The sequence below is a fragment of the Oreochromis niloticus genome, linkage group LG3, assembly GCF_001858045.2.
Source record: "Oreochromis niloticus isolate F11D_XX linkage group LG3, O_niloticus_UMD_NMBU, whole genome shotgun sequence".
NCBI lineage: Eukaryota > Metazoa > Chordata > Actinopteri > Cichliformes > Cichlidae > Oreochromis > Oreochromis niloticus.
Window position 1 is genome coordinate 29,642,056 of NC_031967.2, and position 20,621 is coordinate 29,662,676.

The 20,621-nt window shown below is 38.8% G+C and overlaps 1 protein-coding gene across 2 annotated transcripts; it reads left to right on the forward strand.

Annotated features, from left to right (window-relative positions):
* Nucleotides 1–36: 36 nt before the first annotated feature.
* Nucleotides 37–20,621, forward strand: ripk3 (receptor-interacting serine-threonine kinase 3). 2 transcript variants are annotated; one of them, XM_003458770.5, is made up of 14 exons: nucleotides 37–171; nucleotides 3,958–4,060; nucleotides 6,352–6,515; nucleotides 6,592–6,757; nucleotides 7,743–7,898; nucleotides 9,793–9,944; nucleotides 10,328–10,377; nucleotides 12,931–13,092; nucleotides 13,787–13,869; nucleotides 14,008–14,071; nucleotides 14,698–14,762; nucleotides 16,876–16,927; nucleotides 17,049–17,239; nucleotides 18,929–20,621. In XM_003458770.5, exons 3-14 carry the CDS (start codon nucleotides 6,358–6,360, stop codon nucleotides 19,148–19,150), a joined length of 1,521 nt encoding a protein of 506 aa, XP_003458818.2. In that variant the 5' UTR covers nucleotides 37–171; nucleotides 3,958–4,060; nucleotides 6,352–6,357; the 3' UTR covers nucleotides 19,151–20,621. The 2 variants fall into 2 exon arrangements, with proteins under 2 accessions (XP_003458818.2, XP_019210573.1); XM_019355028.2 differs by lacking the exon at nucleotides 3,958–4,060 and having other exon boundaries at nucleotides 77–171.

The following is a 20,621-nucleotide window of genomic DNA, read 5'->3' on the forward strand; positions in this document are numbered from 1 at the left end:
GAGCACAAAACCGAAACTAAACCAGCTCCGACCGAGCGAGGCCCGGGTTGTCACGTCTTGCTGGGTCACGATACCGCCTGTAGTAACATCAGGCGATACCGCCTGATAATAACCCTGCCGAGGCCGCGCACGGCTGCAAGGGAGAAATACCGGACACAGAAAGAATTTACGGTATGCTCCCTTATTGATCCAAATAAAGGAGGCGTCGTAGGTTTTGTTTTTTGTTAACGTGAAGCTGGATAAAAATATACGACTGTGTGATTAAACCACGCACCGGAACATCTGTTTTAAAATACATTTAGGTGTTGACTTTTGTCAGAGTCACAATGGAGATAAAGGGGATTTCCACTGACGTCAGAAACGGGTTTTTCTGTCGCTCCTTTTCTAGTTTTTCTAAATTTTTTTCACTTTGCTCACTGACAGGCTTTGTAAAGTGGAAAGCTGAGGCCGTTGGGTAACGCATTTCTCTTTCAGTAGCTCAAATAAAAAAAATAGATATTGTTTTTAAATATGCAGGTTTTTAATAAAAATCTCCGTCCACGGTTCGAGGTGGAAAACAAGGGGGTAGTTTGTCTGTCTCGAAGACAGGAAGAGAGCTGCTACCTCCTACACTACATCCTGTGTCAACAAATCCAAAATGAATGACAATGAGCTCATCCCCCTTAAAGCTTTTCTGTGTGGGTAAAGTCTGATTTAGGTCATATCGCTGTGCTGAGGACTCGGAGCTTCCCTAAAACAAAAGTATACATTTATTATCCTAAAATTTGGGAAAACTGTGTCTATAAAGGAAGTAAGAACTGCTGATTAGCAGAAAATATGAAGTGATAAAACAAAGTAGCGCAGGAAGGTGACAGCTTTACTCATTTTTTCTACCGTGACATTTATTTAAAAACAAAAACAAGCAAAGAACTTAAACAGCTGTTGTACATAGACCTTTTTTAACCACTCACATGCCATTTCATTAGGTACGCTTGTTCAACCGCTTGTTACCACAGATATCTGATCAGCCAATCACTCAGCAGCAGCTAGGTGCATTTATGCGTGCAGATAATATTGAGACAAATGGCTGAAGTTCAAACTGAGCATCAGAATGAGGAATGAGGAAGAAAGGGGATTTAGGGTGACAGTGAACATGGCATGGCTGTTGGTGCCAGGTTTGTCTGAGTATTTCGCAAACTGCTGATCTGCTGTGATCTTTGCACACAACCATCTCTATTGTTTACAGAGAACCATCTAAAAGGGGAAAATATCCAGCGAGCGGCAGTTCTGTGTGCGAAAATGCCTTGTTGATGTCGACAGTAACCCATATAACCTCTTGTTACAACCAAGGTGTGCAGAAAAGCATCTTTGGATGCTCCATATGATATGTGTTAAGCAGTTTTTGTGGAAGATACTTGTGCATCAACAATCAACTGCCCTTCCAAGTCGTTTTTTCTTCTTTACATCTTGATAAAGAATCAGAAACAACTGAGCATGCTCACTAGATTCTTCCACCCCACAGATGCAACTACATGACTGTATGTGAATCAATGCCTTCCTGCAACATGAAGTGCACGTACACGTGTTGCGTTTATCTCTAATTTATCTCCTGTATGACATGTCACTGAGGAAGACAAACACTTGTTATCAGTGGTTACATCATGGCTGTTCAGAGAATAGTGGTTTATGCTGGTAAGCATCATTGTTGTTTTAGACGAGCTGCAACATTTACCACGTGTTGTGTCATTGTTATGTAGGTTTGATAGCCAGATCAGGTTTTTTTTTTGTTTTACACTGTTTCTGCTCTGTTATTTAAAGTATGAGATGAAGTGTGGAAGACTGAAACAAAGCACAGCAGTGCAAATCCTCCTTGTCAGGCTTGGAGGCCTGATTAAAATGTTTCCCAAAATCTTGAGTTGTAATCTCAAAATTCTGACTTACTAACTTAAACTTCTGAGAAAAAGCTCAATATTAAGAAAATAACTTGAAGTTTTGAGATTATAACCCATTGGTTTGCAGAAAATGTGTTGTTTTTTTTAAAGTTAAGTTCAAACAAGCTTCTTGATGTCTGGAGTTAAATAGCTGGCGGATTAACACTTGCCTCATCCTTTATTTGTAAAAACTGCTCAAACAGACCCTAAAGGATGTGAGTTTTGACCCTTGCATTGCCTTCTTTTTATTTACTCCTGCACTAACGATGCAAAGCAGCTCAGTCAGCCTCTTTCTAGATTTTTATTTCTGTCCACCTATGACACCTCATGTTGCCCTCCTCAGGTGGGACATCCCCCTTCATGTCCCTGTGGTGTGAATAAGGCACGGCGGGACCACAGATCATCATTTAGAGCCATTTATTGTCATCGGCTCCCAGCTGCACATCACATCACACCACAACTTACAACACACAACCCGTGCTCCCCGGGCGTGATTGCAGATGCCGTGCAGGTGCGTCCACACGGCATCGCCGACCACGCCTCACCACAGTCCCCAATAAACATTTGCAGCTGTGCAAACAGAGAGGTGCTCCTTCAGCACACCTGCAAGGTCACAACCTGGCTAACATAAAAGGCTTGAAAAAATGAAAGTTGACAAACAAGGTGACGGTTTTGAGAGTGAGGAACATTCAGTGGATTCTTTTGCACTGAGGCAGTCTCTGTTTTTCAAGAGCAAAGCCTGTTTGAACACTTTTATGTGCAGCTAGTTTCATACTTGAAGGGCTGGCTGTACCCAGCGTGATCGTACACTTTATGAAGGTCAGTTTGAAAAAGCAACTCAAAGATGATCACAGTAGTCAAACATAACGCCCGGGGGCCAGAATTGGCTGGACGTAGACTCCAATGCTCCAATCCAGTCATGCTACACCAAAGCAATTAGCTAATAGATAAACAATTAAAGGAAAGAAAAAGGCACTTTTTTTTTTTTTTTTTTTACAATCTGCTATAGAAATTTCAGTCTTTTTTGGACAATGGGTCTAAACATAAATCATGTCACTATAGATTAATTTAGATTTATGTCCCTGTATGTGATTCAGCATGGCCCTCATTCAGCCTGAGTTTGACATTCCTGCTCTACAGGACAACAATGCTCAGCACACACACCCTGATTCTTTAGCATGTGATTGCAGATCAAATTATCATTCTTGCTTTCAGACTTACATCGAATGACAACATGTCTGGTGTGTGCTCAGACACACCTGTAATAAAAAGACACAGGAATGTCTGAACTGGGGCGGGTGTTGTTATTATTTTAATCATCTGGAGCGTAAACAAGGCTTGTTGACGCGAACCTATGAGTCTGTTTATTTGTCATTACATAATGACGTGTTTGGCTTTTAATGCCAGTGTTTTTAATTGATCATGTTACAAAGTTAGGACTAGTTAACCTGCATCTATAATGTTTAACCAACCTTTAATGAAATTACCATAAGAAAAAAAAAAAAAGATCAACACAGGGCGCTATCTTTTCTTACCTGTTTTATTTTTAAATGTATTTTATCTGCATTTATTGGTGGGTATTTATTCATTTTAATTTCAGAATTATCTTTACTTGCTGGTCTTTATTTGTCTCATTTGTGTTTTAGCCCTGATTCATCCACATAAGTAAGTTCACGTAAAGACAAAAAAGTGTGATGGCTGTTTTGTAAGTCCCCCATAGTTGAGGTGTTGTGATTTTGTAAAACCCTCCCATTTACTATAACTCAGCTGACATACTTACACACTGAGTTGAGCACCATCTGGTGGCCAAATGAAAAAAAAAACTCTTACAACATGATTATTACTCTCATAACAACAAAAAAATCTTTTGTAACTTTTCACCTGTTTCTTTCTCCTCTTCCCTTTTTTTGGTGATAAATAACACTTAAAGATTTAAATTTGTGGAAAAAAAATAGGGTTAAAAAAATAAAAAGGAGCAAGACAGAAGCAGAAGTTAAGAAAAGAGATTTATTGGTCGGAGCTGAACTTTCGCTTCTGCTTCCACCAGGTCCGGCCTCTAGTAGAGAGTAGAAAGTCACTGAATGAGCATGAGGGGTTTCACACTTACTCGGTATGATTGAATGATGACGGAGAGGAGCAAATAACTAAGGGTGAGTAATTCCCCATGTTTTCAAAAATCCACTTGATTCTCTTACTAGTGTTTATATGAGTGTGTTGCAACGAGTTTGTAATGGTTTCAAGCTTTAATATAGTGTCAGTCTGGATCAAAGTGGACACAACATTAGGCATCCTTTAAATTCGTATAAATTGCAGTTTAGGGGAACAACGGGAGCTACTAAAGTCTCTAATACTTCACAGTGTTCACTAAAAAAAAAGTCCACAGAGGTAGTTTTCACAGCAGGGCTGTTGTGTTTCTGCATTGTTGACACGTTTCTTTTATTTTGCCGACTTTCTGGAGTTTTTGTAGCGTGTCAAGGCCCCTGAAAAACAAAGAGTGTGGTTTCCTGTGTAGGTGTTGAGGTGTGACTTTAAAAACTAGTTCTCTGAATTTTACCTTTTAAAATGGACATTACCACAGGCACTTTAGTTCCTCCTAACATGAGTTCTAACTTCCTCGATGACTGAAGCAATAAGGAAAATCAGTATTTATAATGCTGCTGGCAGCAAATTAAGCAGATGACCACATAACAAGGTAACACCTTTGACAGAAGTAAACATTTTTCAAAGGGGAACACATTAAAACTCCATGATATGAAAGTCGTTACGTAACACTTCTGCTCTTTGGGTATCAGTTTTGGCATTTCAGGCTAAATAAACCCAGAAAAGTATTAATTTGACCTACTTCTTATTTGTATATAGGTAGGCATGTTGAATGAAGCAGTGCCACACGCCTCTGCGTTTAACCCTCTGAGGTCTAAGTAGTAACCCTAATGTGTTTTAGAGATTTAGTGGGTTTTTTTGTAAATGCAAAAGTGTTTTGATGCATTTCAGTAAGAATGATTACTTATTTTTCTTTAAAATGTAAAATGAACAAAGAGGACACATTTTGATATGTAATCAGTTGTATTATTTAGGTTTTGGGTCATCACCATTGAGGCTTACTGTAGATCTTAAATGGTTAAAATACACACATCTATAGGGTCATGGTTATTTATTACTGCACAAAAAAAAGCCTGCCTTAAAAACCCTCTCAGTATGAGATGTAAAGTCTTTGAATTTGGGAACTGAGATGAACCTTAGCATGTAGCACTGAAAGGAAGAAGTTTATGAAAGTTTGTTTCCACCACTGAAGAAAACATTTTTTGGCATCAATAGGTCAAAATTGGAGTCGAATATATGAAGATTTAAACATACTCAGTCAAACTTCTGAGAAATAACATAATACATTTTGAAATAAAAAGCCAAAAGTTTATTTATTTATTTTTTAGTAACGTCCATTGCACTGTGTGATGAGTCGAAGTGTGATATACTATATGGTACCTTTGTGGTCCAAACATAGACAAATCAGACAGACATAGTGAAGAATGTAGCATCTAAAGAGTCAAACCAAAAGTACAAGAAGCCAGACTGCTGGGCTGGATTTGGCTACCTTTGAAACTTTGTGTCAAACACTATGACCATTGCCCTTAACTTAGAAATGACCCTATTTAAGTGAGAAGGTCGTGTACTAATGCTAGTAAACCAGCTAATTGGTGCTAACTGACAGAAAAATAAGCAGAATTTTTCTCACCAAAACTGTGAATTCTGGAGCACGGAGTTCTTGGATAGTCTGTTAGTAGATGATACACAGCAAGCCAAATGCCCCACCAATTCATCAGACACAATGAAATGAAATGACTCAAATGAAATAAAATCAAATTAAAGTGGCGCCTAATGAGTGAGTTATACCTCAGTGGGAAATCAGCGTCATATCTCTTAGCCCTTCACTGTAACCTTACATGTCAGTCGTTGCAGGCTGTGTCAACAAAAAATGTAGTGACATTTCTTGGGAGGTGGGAATTAGCTTTAGAAACCAAAACCATGTTGAAATTGTCATCTTTTAAGATGTTTTTAGTGAACTGTGTTCTTTAAACTGGATATTTTAGCATAACAGTCGATAGCTGATTTACTCTAGTGGTCACTGGTGGTACTGCAGCTCCCAAGGACCCCAGGTGGTCAAAATGTCACTTAATAGAGATTCATTTGTGTGTTTAAACAATTCATTGTGTCTTAAAACAATCACGAGTAAATGATTGCTCATGAAAATATCAGGCTTAAAAAATCACCCATGTGAAATATGTACATGTATATTACATATGTAAATGCCTCTTCAGGTCTTTAAATCTCCATTTATTACTGAGGATATTATTTATTGAATATGCACTGTGGTAATTAATTTATGCCACTGATTGAAAAGGTAGAATAAACACAATAAAAAAAGAAATTTCCCTTTTTCTTCTAGTGAACTATGGCACTGCGCAGCTCTCCCACTCACGTGGAGATTGGAGATTCTGATCTGGATGACTGGGAAGTAAAAGGCTCTGGTGGTTTTGGACAAGTCTACAAGGCCAGACATCAAAAGTGGTGCTGCGATGTGGCCGTTAAACTTCTCCATGATGACGATGGGTAAGTGGTTACCCAAACTGTTTTTAGATAATAACAAGTGTTGGATTTTACTGACGGGGGAATCCGACACACACAGGACCAGTTCATCCTTGCTGCGTGAAGTCAGAATGATGTGTAAAGGAAGCAGCCCATACGTCATTCCAGTCCTTGGGGTCTTTAAAGGTCATAGTCCCTCTTCTGGACCAGTAAAGCTTGGGTTGGTCATGGAGTTCATGGAGAGAGGATCGCTGGCCAACCTGCAGGTAAACAACATACCTGGTCCACTTAGATGAAGGCCAAAAGGCTTGACGAATTATAGTGTCTCAAAATTTATTGGATAGATTGGCCTAAAAGTTCATAAACAAGCCCTTCTAAAATGCTGTATTGTTTTTTTCAACATGTAAAACTATCTCTCCTAGGGTCAGGGAAATGTCATGTTTTAAGTTAAGGGCTTGTTTGGTTGAGCTTAGATATAAATTGTTTTTTTCAGTGTACAAGTACCATTGCCATCATGGTAACAAGTCGTGAGCTTAAAGCTAGGAATCACTCATAATAATCATTAGAAGAAATCAAGGTTAGCTAATAGTAAATAAATCTTGGTTTGATATTGTTTAAGCTCAGCTGAACACTACAACTTTCCCAGTAATGATTATGGCAGTGTGGGTTATTTTAAAATTTCATCACTGTCTTTTGTTCATATGGACAAGAGAGTAGACAAGGGGACTTTATAGCTAACCCTAGCACTCGCTAATTATGCATACAGTAACTTCAAGTCTTAAAAGTAGAGCATTATAACATGGAAGTCTATTGGGATTCACCTATAGGGAAATCTACACATATTTGTGACTCAGTTTACGGTCAGTAGTTCAGAGTTCATCAGTGTGTCTGGTTACAAAATAATTAGCTTCACCTTAGCTAATGCTAACATGCTAAATTATCATGTAAGCTGCAGTCATATAGACATCGTTTCTTTAAGCTCAACCTCAAAGAGCTGTTAGGGTGGCTCTAGACTAATATTGACTTTTCTCTTTCTTAAAATTGTTATAAGGAGGAAAAGTAAGGCAGGTTTTCATGTATAACATCTTTAAACAACAACGCAGCTGAACTGGAAGAGTCCAGTTGCAAATACCTGGGTTTAAATTGAGAAATGATGTACGAGTAGAAGATTATACTGAGCTAAATGAGAAAAATGTAAGACAAGAGATTGTCAAAGTGTAAAACCAAAACGATCTGCCCTCACTCTAACAGAGATCTTTACAAGGACCCCCGCCCTGGCCGCTGGCCTTCAGACTGACCCACCAGGTGGCCCTAGGTATAAACTTCCTCCACAATCTCTCTCCTGCTCTGCTGCACCTGGACCTAAAGCCGAGCAACGTGCTGCTGGACTCCTTTCTGAATGCCAAGGTGATTGTTTAGGATTTAAAATGGTGCTCTGCTGATTTAGAAGTAATTATTTTCTATAAATTTTGGAAGCAAAAATACAAACAGCTGCATTTTCTTCTTCACATTGAAAACTCAAACCTTTGAATCACCAGCAGAGGTTTTATATTAGGGTGACCATATTTTGATTTCCAAAAAAGGGGACATTTGGCCCAGTCATAAAGAAGAAAACTGCATTTTCTTTAAGCAAACAGTTAATTTGAATGGTGAAATAAAAAGTCAACAAGTGCAAAAAATAATGTAAAAACCTCTGGAAATAAATAATGGTACAGAAATTACCAGTACCAGGACGGCACGAGGGAAATTTCTTTAGCACTTCATCTGAAAAGATGCTTTTGCCCTTTGGCATCTTTTAAACATCATCAGGCGCCCTGTCTGTCCCGTCTGTGAGTGCAGAACAACCACTCACAAAGCAGCAGCTCAGGGATTACATCACACATATGGGTCCTCTGTAGGCCTGTAGGAAAACCTGGACATTTTCATCAATCTCAAAAATTCCCCCTGGATGCCCCGGACAGAACGTGAAAAATGGACATGTCCGGGGAAAAGAGGACGGTTGGTCACCCTATCATGTCTCCCTAATGCTTTCCATCTGACTTTGAGCCACAGTCTTTTGCCTAACCACAATGACATCATGGTGTTTACCACAAAAGGCTTTACACAACTGTAAACAGACTTTAATGCGTAAAACTGGTGGAGTTTCCTCTTGAAAGAGTCCCAAACCTCATCCAACTGTATTTACTGTGACTGAATCAGAGACGTTATGAGAAACAGGACTTCCAAAGTATCTTGAGTAAAGATGTTGGCAGGATTGTGTGTGATGGAGAGCATCCACCCAGACAACTGGATACTCGTCAATCACAAGCTGTTAGCCAACAATTATTTCTTTGATACCAACTGCTTGTAGGACCTTGTGTTCATCCGTTGATGATTAAATTTAGGTCCTTTTCATGCTTTGAAGAGGCAAAGCATGAAATGAACACGTTTATTACATGTTTGAGTGTTTTATTGGTGACTCTACAAATACAATAATGATAGCCAGAGTCTACCCTACCTCTTACCCTGTGACAGCTGGAATAGGTCCAACTTTCTCAACGAAGCTAAATTTCGATGATTTTGGTGGATAGATGGATTTATTTTTTAATATGTTAGCAGATATTAGATTGATTTGAATAAAGGGTTTTAAATCCATTTCTTACTATTGTTAGCTTAATATTAAGACCTTTTGACTACTTTATTATGAAGCACTCCTGTAATAATTGGGTTATTAAAAGGTTTTTGGTGAATAAAAATGGTTTATAATTCGCTTACATATGATTCTGATGTAGGGCTCAACCATGTAAGCTGTAAATATGTTGAAATAGAGGCTTATTCTTTCTTTTATTACTACTATTATTTTTTCCTAATTAATAATATCCTCTAAAACTCTTAAGACATCTAAAGACATTTAAAAATATTTGTTCTGTGATGTGTTTATAAAATTAAAATGTAAGATTTTCAGAAAGTTGGCCAATGTAATTAATTTTTGAGGGGGTTTTTACAATGTAGTTTTACTTCAGCATTTCTCGTGGATTTTTTGCTTTGTCATTTCAGGGGTTACTCAAGTGCAACTTACATACTCCACAAGTCATGAATGTAATTTTAAATAATTTTCCATGACTGTTTTCATGGATAACATCAAAGACTGGAAATATTGCAGTAAAATGAGATAGATAACAGTTTGAGCAGTTTCTTTTAAGGTGTCTTTAATAAAGCAGTAATATGTTTAATACAATGCACTGTGGGTTTGTGTAAAATACAGTATTTTTGTCCAAACAAACTGCCTGATTGTCTTCTCCTTCCCTCTGTTTCCGTGTAGCTTACAGATTTCGGCCTTGCCAAGTTTTCCCAAAGTGTCACACGGAAATCTAAGAAGCACAGCGACGAAGAAGAAGGGGGAACTATCAGCTACATGCCCCCAGAGGCATTTAGCATCTCATACAACCCAACTCGGGCATCTGATATCTACAGGTAAAAGAGTCAATTTTTCCTTTGATATTTAGGAATTAGTACCAATGCCACATTTCACCTTTACACCAACATTAGACGGTGAACTTTGCATTCTAATCCACAGCCATTAACCACAGGCTCAGTGCTGGTGGGTAAATAAAAATACGAGTGGTAACACGCGAGGTAAACAGGTTCCAGGGAACTTGGCTGAGGAATAATTTTTCATAACTGTAATCATGTGACTTCCTCATTTGACAAACTGCAGCCAGTTGCTTAACTCCTCCCTCTGTAATCTGGTCGTGTTGTTGTTACTGATGTCGTGGAGCAGACTGACAAACTCGACAATGACTGCAGATATACATTATTAGAATTGTCGTGTTTGATTTTCTCCATCTCTCTTTCAGCTATGGTATACTGTTGTGGTCCATCGTCACAGGAAAAGAACCATATCCACGTAGGTAGCTTCCATAATCTTCCCCTTCCTTGGCTCAAAAACAGCTTCTATCCCTATTTGACTCTGTTAATATGCATTCAATCATGTGATGCTCAGAGCCCCCTTTATAGCCAGTGTTTTTGATTCTAACCGGCAGCAAACTGAAGCCACATAGTGGAAATTCACCATGTGTAACCAGAAGACAGAACAACTAAAATAAAGACTCCACTGACTGTTTTCACACAATGATTCAGTAAAAAGGACTAGATGTTACAGCCCCTGATAATGCACTGCTTTAGATGGAGAGACTCTTGAGGGATGGCTGTTATGACTGTCTGTGATCAGCATAGAGTCTAATGCTACGTTCACACTGCAGGCGAAAGCACATCAAATCCGACTTTTTTAACCATATGCGACCCATATCCGATCATGGTATGACAATTTCAACGGCACAAACCCGAAATTTTCAAATCCGACCTGGGTCACTTTCGTATGTGGTACTGAATCCGATACATATCTGATGTTTTAGAAAGCGACTGCTGTTTGAACGGTCATGTCGCATTAAATCCGTCTTTTACGTCACTGACACAAGACAGACGCCAATTATCAGCGCTGGAGAAGACACACGAGAAAGCATGGCTGCGAAAACTGGAGACGGAGTGAGTCAATGGACAGAAACTGAGGTTTTGGACTTGATTAGCATATGGGGGGGCAGCACGGTGGCACGGTGGTTAGCACTGTTGCCGGACAGCAAGAAGGTCCTGAGTTCAATTCCACCATCAGGCCGGGGTCTTTCTGTGTGGAGTTTGCATGTTCTCCCCATGTTTGTGTGGGTTCCCTCCGGGTACTCCGGCTTCCTCCCACCGTCCAAAGACATGCAGCTTGTGGGGATAGGTTAATTGGATAGTCCAAATTGTCACTAGGTGTGAATGTGAGTGCGAATGGTTGTCTGTCCCTGTGTGTTGGCCCTGCGACAGACTGGCGACCTGTCCAGGGTGTACCCCGCCTCTCGCCCTATGACAGCTGGGATAGGCTCCAGCGCCCCCCGCGACCCTGAAAAGGATAAGCGGAAGTGAATGGATGGATGGATGGATAGCATATGGGGAGGCAATTCTATTCAAGCTAAACGACTCCATGTGCATATATACCTCTGCACGGAGGTAGCAGCCACTGCTCCAAATAAAGCCATTGTTAAAGCACGGGCTTTCTTTTTTCACAGAGTCCTTCTTTCTCTAATTAATTTGTCAAAATTCTGTTGGTTATGATTGTGCAGAAATTGATAGACTGCTGCAACAACACCTACTAGCTCTGTAGCCGCCATTTTTACTTCCATAAACAGAGCGCGTTGTGTGTGACGTCTTCTTTTGCGCATGCGGGCCGCTTTGAGGGCCGTGAACGGTTCACACTAGAGCGCGTTTGCTGTCACATTTTATTTGTAGCGTAAACAACCAGACAAAATTGGATTTGATCAAAAAATCAGAATTGGGTGTTAAGACCTGCAGTGTGAACGTAGCCTAACAGACAGCGGTTACTTCCCAGTCTAAAAAGTGAAGCCCAGTTGGCCATCATAGAACCACTGGTTGCTTGGGAAAAATGTATATTTCCCAACTGGTGGATCCTGAATGTTTCTGTTAGTGAGCAAAATCAGCAGCAAAGAAAGTTCTGCACCAAAAGCATCCTAGTGATTGCCTTGATTGCTGGCAGATTGCAATAGTTGCCTTTAGCTTTTCATGTTAGTTAAAAAAAACAAACTTGTTTTGTTCAGGAATTTTTAGTAAAACTTGTTATGATGTTGTGATACAGAGCTGAGACACAAGTATGTCTGTGCAGGTTCTCAGTCATCCAGATCATCGTAGTCTAAAATGTACAGCTTTTACTTTGTAAGCGAACCTTCTCCAATCTTGCTTTGTGTCGCACTTCAGTTACAGCTCTGAGAGCAGCGGGACAGTGTTCGTAGATAAATCTGTCGCTTCCATTCAAACTATGCAGCAATATTCTTCTTCTTAAGTGATTTGTAGGATGGCGTTGGAAATCGTGGTCCTCCAAGATGCCCTCTCTCACATAGAGTGCGGCATCTCATTTGGTTTTCTTCACCAAATGTCACATTATTGTCAAACCTCTAAGTGGCTCACAGTTAACGGTACATGGTTAGCAGTCACATGTCTGCAAAACTCAAATAAAATGGCCCTGAAAATGGCCCTCGCTTTTTTAAAGACAAAATCCTGAAACAGTAATTGATATGTCGAGAAAAACACTCTGCTGTCATTTTAAGTATGTTCCATGTTTATAGCTTGTTTTACCTCTGAAAGTCATAAAAATATATGAATAAATAGGACTGGTCTCAACTGAGCGGTTGCATCAAAAGTGCACATATTGAGTTTATCTGGTGAATTGGTTGGCAAAGAGGTACCTTTTAACATTAGCAGGCTTATTTGAAGTCATGCTTTTGGCCACTCAATAAGCTTCATGCAGTGTTATGCTACCCCAGAAGACTGCAGAGATGATTAAAATAATCATCAGTGCAGAAATGTAAAATGTTGATGCTCTTCTGACGCACACATCCCTCTGATGCAGATGCAATGTCCAGCATAGTTCGTCTCCGCATCCCGCAGGGGGACCGTCCATCGCTGGACGAGATCCGTTGTCTGGCTGCAGGGCGTGCCGGGTTAGCACGACTAATGGAGCTCATGCAGAGATGCTGGGAGGCTAAACCTGCTCAAAGACCCACTTCTCATGGTAAGAAAACTGGGTGGGATGGTTGTCTTAGAGCCTGAGGTGGGGCCCTACTGACCTTGCCAAGGTTTAAATCTGAAGGTCCTTTTGCCATCAGGGTCCCTTGAATTTGTAATGATGTGCCTGAGGAGATGAGGCTTGCAGAATCAGTGACACAGTCTTGTAAACTTGCAATGTGGTCTTTCTGTTCACCCTTTTTATTGCTTTTTTAAAGTTCTTATGTGTATTATCAATTTTATGCTATTTTATACTTAATGCAGTAAAGTGGTCAGTATTACTTATGTATCTAATTTTTGAACCACATAGGTTGAACATTAGCATTGTGCTTAAAGCATCTAGCATAGCTGGAGACTCTTGTTATTGATTAAAACAGGACTAAGCAAATAAATGGAGATTTTATTTCTGTACCACAGTTTGAAGTGCTTTACATGCACACAAAACCCAGCTTCCTTAAGAAGTTTAAATTTGGGTAAATTTGGTTATAAACCTGTGAATTCAGTTCATTATTTGGCTAATAAATAACAGTATAACTTTTAGTTTTAAACGGGTGGACTAATACATTTGTTAAGGACAGTATTTACTTTATATTTCACATTTTTAATTGCTGAAGAAATCTTTCAGACCAGTTTATCTAAACTCTGAAGAAAACCAGAACAGCTTGGCTGTCCCTAATGTTTTGTCTTCACACCCTCTGCAGTGTGCACAATTGTGACAGAAGAGCTGTATAAGATGCACAAACGTGCAATTATTGACGCCGTTCATGGAGTGCTGAAGAAACTGGTGAGGGACAAACCTCTTGTTTTCATAAACATAAGTAATTTTGGTACTATGTGAAACTTTGACATGATGCAGCATATTATTTTGTTTTTTCGTAATTTATGTCACGGACTGATTTTCTGTTTCTTTTCCTCTTTCCAGGACCAGACGGAATCAGAGGAAATGACTGAGCAGTTTGAGAGGTTCTGTATTGCTCAGTCTGCAGGTCTGTTGTCCTGTAATCAGCATATATTATATTCTGTGATATTGTTTTATATGTTTCACAACACACATTTAAAGTGTACTTGTGAATACATTACAACTTGATATTTAATAGGTGTCACAGCAGGAAGAGCGATACGCCCTGGTTCAGATATTTATGCTAAGCTTCACAGCTGGTGCCAGTAGCTATATTTACAGTATATTATATTCATGGCAAAAGGCCAATAAGCATATTTTTGAATGAGTGCATTAAAGAAAAAGTCTACAATATTTGAAAATGCACTCATTACATTTTTTTTGTGTCTGTGGCTATGTCATATTAGAGACTCAAGTCAATGCAAAGATAAGCTAATTTCTCACTTAGTGTCTGAATCATGAATTTTTTTCTGAAGCTTCCATTTAAAATTTCTGTGTGAAACAGAGCAAAAAAAACAACAACCAAACTTCACTACAGCTTTCAAGTTCTTCTAATTGTCTTCAACATGTAGCAATGTGAGCTCTATTTGTCTTTCCGGCTAGTAATGAACTGATGCTACAGAACTACAAAAAGACATTTGATTTTACAATAAAAAGTTAGTTTGTTTTGTCAATATAATAACAATAATAATAATAGCAGTATATTTTTTGCAGCAAGCACCATAGTGAAACCTGCAAACATTTGTGAAGATGTCCCTACAGGGCGCCCGCCCATTCAGGTGAGCAGAAAGAGCCACGTTTGCTTGAGTTCAACGCTGACAAATTATATATAGTTGTTAGAAAGGATTAGCTCCAAACACCATGTAGGTTTGAAATTATAAAACAACCATCAGTGTTGGAGTCAGAATGAGCTGAGTGGCAAAAAGCAACATTCAAATACTCGAAATGTGCTGTATGGCATTTCTTTCCCTTTTGCCATGAATTGGCCAATACAGTAGTGTTTCAACACTGCGCTTCTTCAGTCATGGGGAAATACTGTGTGCATCACTTCCTACTGCACTAGGGGAATTTTCAAAGAGCAAATGTAAAATAAGCACGACATTAGCATTACATGTACAAGTCATGGAAACCCATGCCATGGGGCTCCTTGTGCACAGTGTTTGTGCTGAGGGTAATGCCAGAGGAGGTTTGCAACTTTTAGGCTCAGTGACCCTGCTCTGTAACTTTACATGGTCTGAGGTACAGTGGTTCTCAAACACTTCCATCTTACAATAATAGCAGTTTCAGGGGATCGTTGACTAACTGGGAGGGAAGAAACTTGATAAACTGACTTGTTGCAACCATGGCGTCCTGTTAACAGTACCACACCGTAATTCAGTGAGGTGTTCAGAATGATCCACTCTTTCACATATGTTTGTAAAGGCAGACTTTATGGCCAGAGGCAGGACTTTATATACCTGCACGCATGAGACTGAAAACACCTGAATTCAAAGATTAAGAGGAGAAGACCAATACTGTTGTCCACAATAGTTAATTTTATAATTAATTTTAAAATTTAAAAAAGGACATGTGTGTTCTGTCCTGTCTTCCTCCCTTCACTCACAAGTGGTCGCAGCAGATGGCCGCCCGTCCATGATCCTGGTTCTGCTGGAGGTTTCTTCCTGTTAAAAGGGGGTTTTTCCTTCCCACTGTCACCATGTGCTTGATCACCCTGGGTCAACACACCTGAATCAAATGATTATTTCATTAACAGGCCTCTGGAGAACTTCAAGACATGTCGAGGAGGTTATTTAGCCATTTAAATCAGCTGTGTTGGATCAAGGACACATCTAAAACCTGCAGGACACCGGCCCTCGAGGCCTGGAGTTCCCCCACCCCTGGTTTAAGAAGCCATCAACCTGGAAAAATCCCTGGAATCATCCCTTAGTGAGGATGGTTGCTCTCCCCGCCATAACAGACTGATAGACTTTCAATTCAGGTTACATTTATACTAGAATCATAAAGTGTACTTTTCTTGAAGAACTAACTAATGATTAATATCTAGAACTGGTGGTCCAGTGTTTGTTTTACATTAAGGTTCACATTGTGCCATCACTGAACATAAAAAAAAAATCCAAAATAGCCTTTCAACATATTGTAATTCAAGTGGTCTGAATGGAAACTAGACTTCTGCAATACATCGTGGTTTAAATTTCATAATAGAAAATAGTCCATATAGGAAGTAAGACCAAGTGGTGCAATCATCTAAGTAAAGGACTTTCACATGAGGGGGATGGAAATGGACTCTTACGTTAAGCCAAAATTTAACGCTCACTATGAATCACATACATGTAATCATATTTGTGTAATGAGTGGGGCGTAGATTACCACACATTTAATTCTATTGTTTCACTTGAAAAAAAAAACAAGAAAAATCTAAAGTTTAAAACATTACAGTAAGTGTAGATGCTTTCCAAGATGTGTATTTTATAGATTTATTCATAAAAGAAATAAGTTAATGTTTGTACATTTTCAGCGTATCTTGTGAAAGAACAACAATCGTGAGAGACTTTTAGTGGAAAGTATGTGTGTGTTTTTTTATTACCATTATTAGTATCAGTGTTACTTATCGTGAGCCCTAATCCAAAGGAAGTTACACTGCGGTAAAGCTCATCAGCCACTGTCATCACAGTTTTACACACTGTCACTACACCAAAGCCACAGGAAGCATCTAAATAATTTTCATTACCCTCGAATCCCATTCAGACCCTGTAAGAACTGTAAGAAAATGAGGCTAGTTAAGATGGTTTATCCTCACTTTATTCCACATTCTTCATCTTTGCTGTAACTCGAAGGTTTAAACCGTGTCACACAAAACCAACAGAGCAATTATTTTATTTCCTTTTGTTACAGGAAGTGGCTGGCAGTTGGCCTGCAAATCAAAGAGACAACACAAGAGTCAAAGGTAAGAAGGAAGTTGTTGCTGAAGCAGAACAGAAACGGCTGACTGATGGGGCAACCTTTTGTTGTAGTCAAATAGTGTCTGTTGTGGCTTCATGTCTGAAGATAAATGTGTTGCCTTCCAGAATCGCCTTCACATCGAACTGCCAATGTGTCTCAGGTGGACCATCCCCACTCAGCAGGCTATAAAATTAAACCATCCTCTGTTCAGCCCATTCAGTCGCAGCCCCCGTCAGCTCCTTCGAGGAAGCCGCAGAATGGATCACTGAAAAGCATGCGCCCACCTTTTAAGCAAAACCATTTCTCTCAGTACCAGGTGAGGTTGTTTGATGTTTTTAAATTAAAAGAGCTTAAATATGTTAATTAACTTCATAATTTAACCTAATTCAACACTTACCAGGTCACCAGCAGAGATGGGCAGTAACATGTTAAAAGTAACGTGTTACTGTAATCCGATTACTTTTATCAAGTAACGAGTAAAGAAAGGGATTGTTATGCAAAAAAAAGTAATTATGTTACTGTTACTTTCCCATAAGCATGCTGTGTTACTGCATTACTAAAAATTCAATTGTATATGATGGATCATGCAGAAAAAATAGAATTGGGCTGAAAGGTCTATTGCTTTATTTAAGTTGTGTATCATGTTTTTAAAAAGTAAGTAAGTATTGAAGCAAGTAATTACTTTTAAAAATAAGTAAACAGTAAAGTAGCTGGATGACTTTCTTGGAGAAATAATCTGTAATTAGTAACTAATTACTATTTTCAAGTCACTTGACCAGCACTGGTCACCAGTGAGCTGGTGAGGGTTATGTACACTACCCTTTTTTCCTATATGGTACATCCAGTCTGGAATCTCAGAAGGCCAAATGCATGTATAATATGTGATTTAATGAATGGATGAATGTGTGTGTATGTTAGATATTAAGGAACTTAGGTGTAGAAAAAAGTGTTTGTATGAATGGCTGTGAATAAGGCATGTTGTATAAAGCGCTTTGGGTCCTTCAGCAGAGTAGAAAAACAATATACGAGGACTAGTCCGCTTTTCATAACTATTTTATGAAGAGTGCTTGTTTAGCATACAGCTACCTAACCCTAATGTTACTTGCATGTTGCCTCATAAATGTTAAAATGTGTCAAAATAAAAGCAATTCTAGTAAAAATATATGCTGGCAGTAGTTAAGAACATGACAAGAGCAAACTTGTCCAAAGTGTCCAAAGCTCTGCTGACTCAATAACTGCAGAGCTCCAAACATCATCTGGCATTAATATCAGCACAAACATTATACAACAGGAGCTTCATAGCATGTGTTTCCATGGCTGAGCAGGTCCTGTAGGTGTTATGTGAAAGTGTCCCATTACTTTAGTCCAAAACAGAGGGCCAAAATCTTCAGTTAGATTTGAGCTTCAGTCATCATTTCTTATGCTATGAAATATTTTGATTAAAAAAAAAGATTAAAAAGTTTATTGCATGACACACAATTTTTAGCCATGAGATGAAACATGGTACGCTCCATTTCAGCTTCATGTTTACTTTAACTTTGTATCATTTACAGTTCACAGCGGTGGCTGTGGCTCAGGAGGTAGAGCAGGTCGTCTACCAATCGGATGGTTGGTGTTTTGATCTCAGGCTTCTGTTGGTTGCATGTAAAAGTATGTTTGAGCAAAATACTGACCCCCGATGTATCCACTGAACAATGAATGTGTTAATATTAGGTTAAAAACACTTAGAATGTAGGAAAAAAGTACTTAAATGTGAATGACTGAATCAGGCTTGTGGTAAGAAAGTGCTTTGAGGGTTCAGTTAGGTTAGGTTAGTGTATTAGGGACGTCGGTTCTCAGTGACATCATAGAGGTCCTAAAGTAGAAAAACTGAAAAACAAAAAGAGCTGTCTGAAGCCAAGAAAACCAAATGAAATGTTTCCAAAATAGTTGTTAGCAAAGACAAAAACTAACATGATTCGCTTTTATTCTGAACCACTTTAAACAAATATTCTTTTCTCTGCAGCGTCAGTCCTCCAGCCCTGGGAATTTCTGCTATCCTGCCGCACCTAGAGTCAACATGCACTTCTGCAATGTAGTTGGATTACAACTTGGCGACAACAACACCATGCACATCTGCGCCACAGATCCTCTAGAGCGGAAGAGGCACCCAACAGCACCATCTACCGTTAACGTCCCTCCGCCACACTTGGGAGGCTGGGGGAACATGGCTGGAGGAGTTGGCTGAGCGTATTCTCTAATCTTCCCTCTTTTTTTTAGCTTCTCAAATTTGAGATCATATTTAAGGTTTTTTTTGTTTTTTTGCATGTTTTTTTTTTTTAATCTGTTGTAGTAGATTTTTATATCTGGGCAGGTTTCCGAAAAAGCTTTTTGTTTTCTACTATTTTCTGTATTTATTCTGTTTATTTTATTTGAAATGCTGAAACCAGTGAAAAAAAAGATCACACCTTTCTTTTGCACTGTCAGCAGTACAATTATGGGCCAAGTCTGGTCATATGGTTGATGCTTTTTCACCAACTGTGGTCAACAAATATCCAAAGCGGCGGTGCCAGGAGATCATATTGAGCCAGAAATCGCCTTAACGATAGACTGACTATTAATCACAACAAGTCAATATGTGTTTTAAAACCAAACGCAGGATTTGCATTAATGCATCGGTCTCCAACTCCAGGCCTCGAGGGTCGGTGTCCTGCAGGTTTTAGATGTGTCCTTGATTCAACACAGCTGATTTAAATGGCTAAATTACCTCCTCAACATGTCTTGAAGTTCTGGTAATGAACTAATCATTTGATTCAGGTGTGTTGACCCAGGGTGATATCCAGCGTTGGGGAGTAACGGAATACATGTACCGCCGTTACTTCTGTTTGCTTACACATGCTGATTTGTTGGTGCATTACGTGTAGCTGAGATGTTAAAAAATAAAGGAGCTGCATTAGTAAGGTTTGAATAGCAGGTGGGTCAGAGAAGTGTGTCTGGGACCACATTAGGAATATCCACTCTTAAATAATAGAGAGTGGATTTTAAGTCGAAACTTTTCTCTTACAGTGATAAACTGCATGTACAGTGTCCTCATTATTTAATTTTTTTTCTATACACATGCTTTTTCTTCATTACATTTTAAAAGTCACTTATATTAAAGTGTCAGCTTAACTTAAATTTCAATCAAGAATTTTTGTTTTTTGTTTCTTGCTCAAGAAACACATTTTTCACTGTGCTGAAGCGTGACGTAGCTTCAATGAAGTGCTGGAACAATGCTGTGTGAAATATTTATTTGGTATGGTTGTGTTGTATGTGTGCAATGTTCTCATATTAGGATGGTTTTTATCTGAACTGTGCCATTTTTTTTAGCTGAAATCCTCCTAATGTGTATCTGATTTATTTTAAATGATGGGTAGGTATTGTCCCAAAACTGGACATTTTAGATAATGGGACGCAAAAAACATTTATTGTTTTGAGTCCGACAGGTTGTAATTTCAGATTTTTATCTCAAAACTTACAGTTAAATCTCTCAAAATTTCTACTTATTCAAAAGTTTGAATCAGTAATTTACAATTTTGAGATAATAACTTGAAATGTAAACTTTATGTTTAGTGTTAATTTTTTTCCTGTGAACTTTGTGTGGAAAGAAAAAGGAAAAAATCTGATGTTACTTTAAAGAAAAAAAACCATGACAAGTTAATAAATATACTAAGAAGTTA

Excerpts from the sequence above, each read along its gene's own strand:
- ripk3 (XM_003458770.5), top strand. The coding sequence starts at position 6,358 with ATGGCACTGCGCAGCTCTCCCACTCACGTGGAGATTGGAGATTCTGAT. Across the intron at positions 6,516-6,591 it reads CTTCTCCATGATGACGATGG|GACCAGTTCATCCTTGCTGC; the intron begins GTAAGTGGTTAC and ends CGACACACACAG. Across the intron at positions 14,763-16,875 it reads CAGGGCGCCCGCCCATTCAG|GAAGTGGCTGGCAGTTGGCC; the intron begins GTGAGCAGAAAG and ends CTTTTGTTACAG.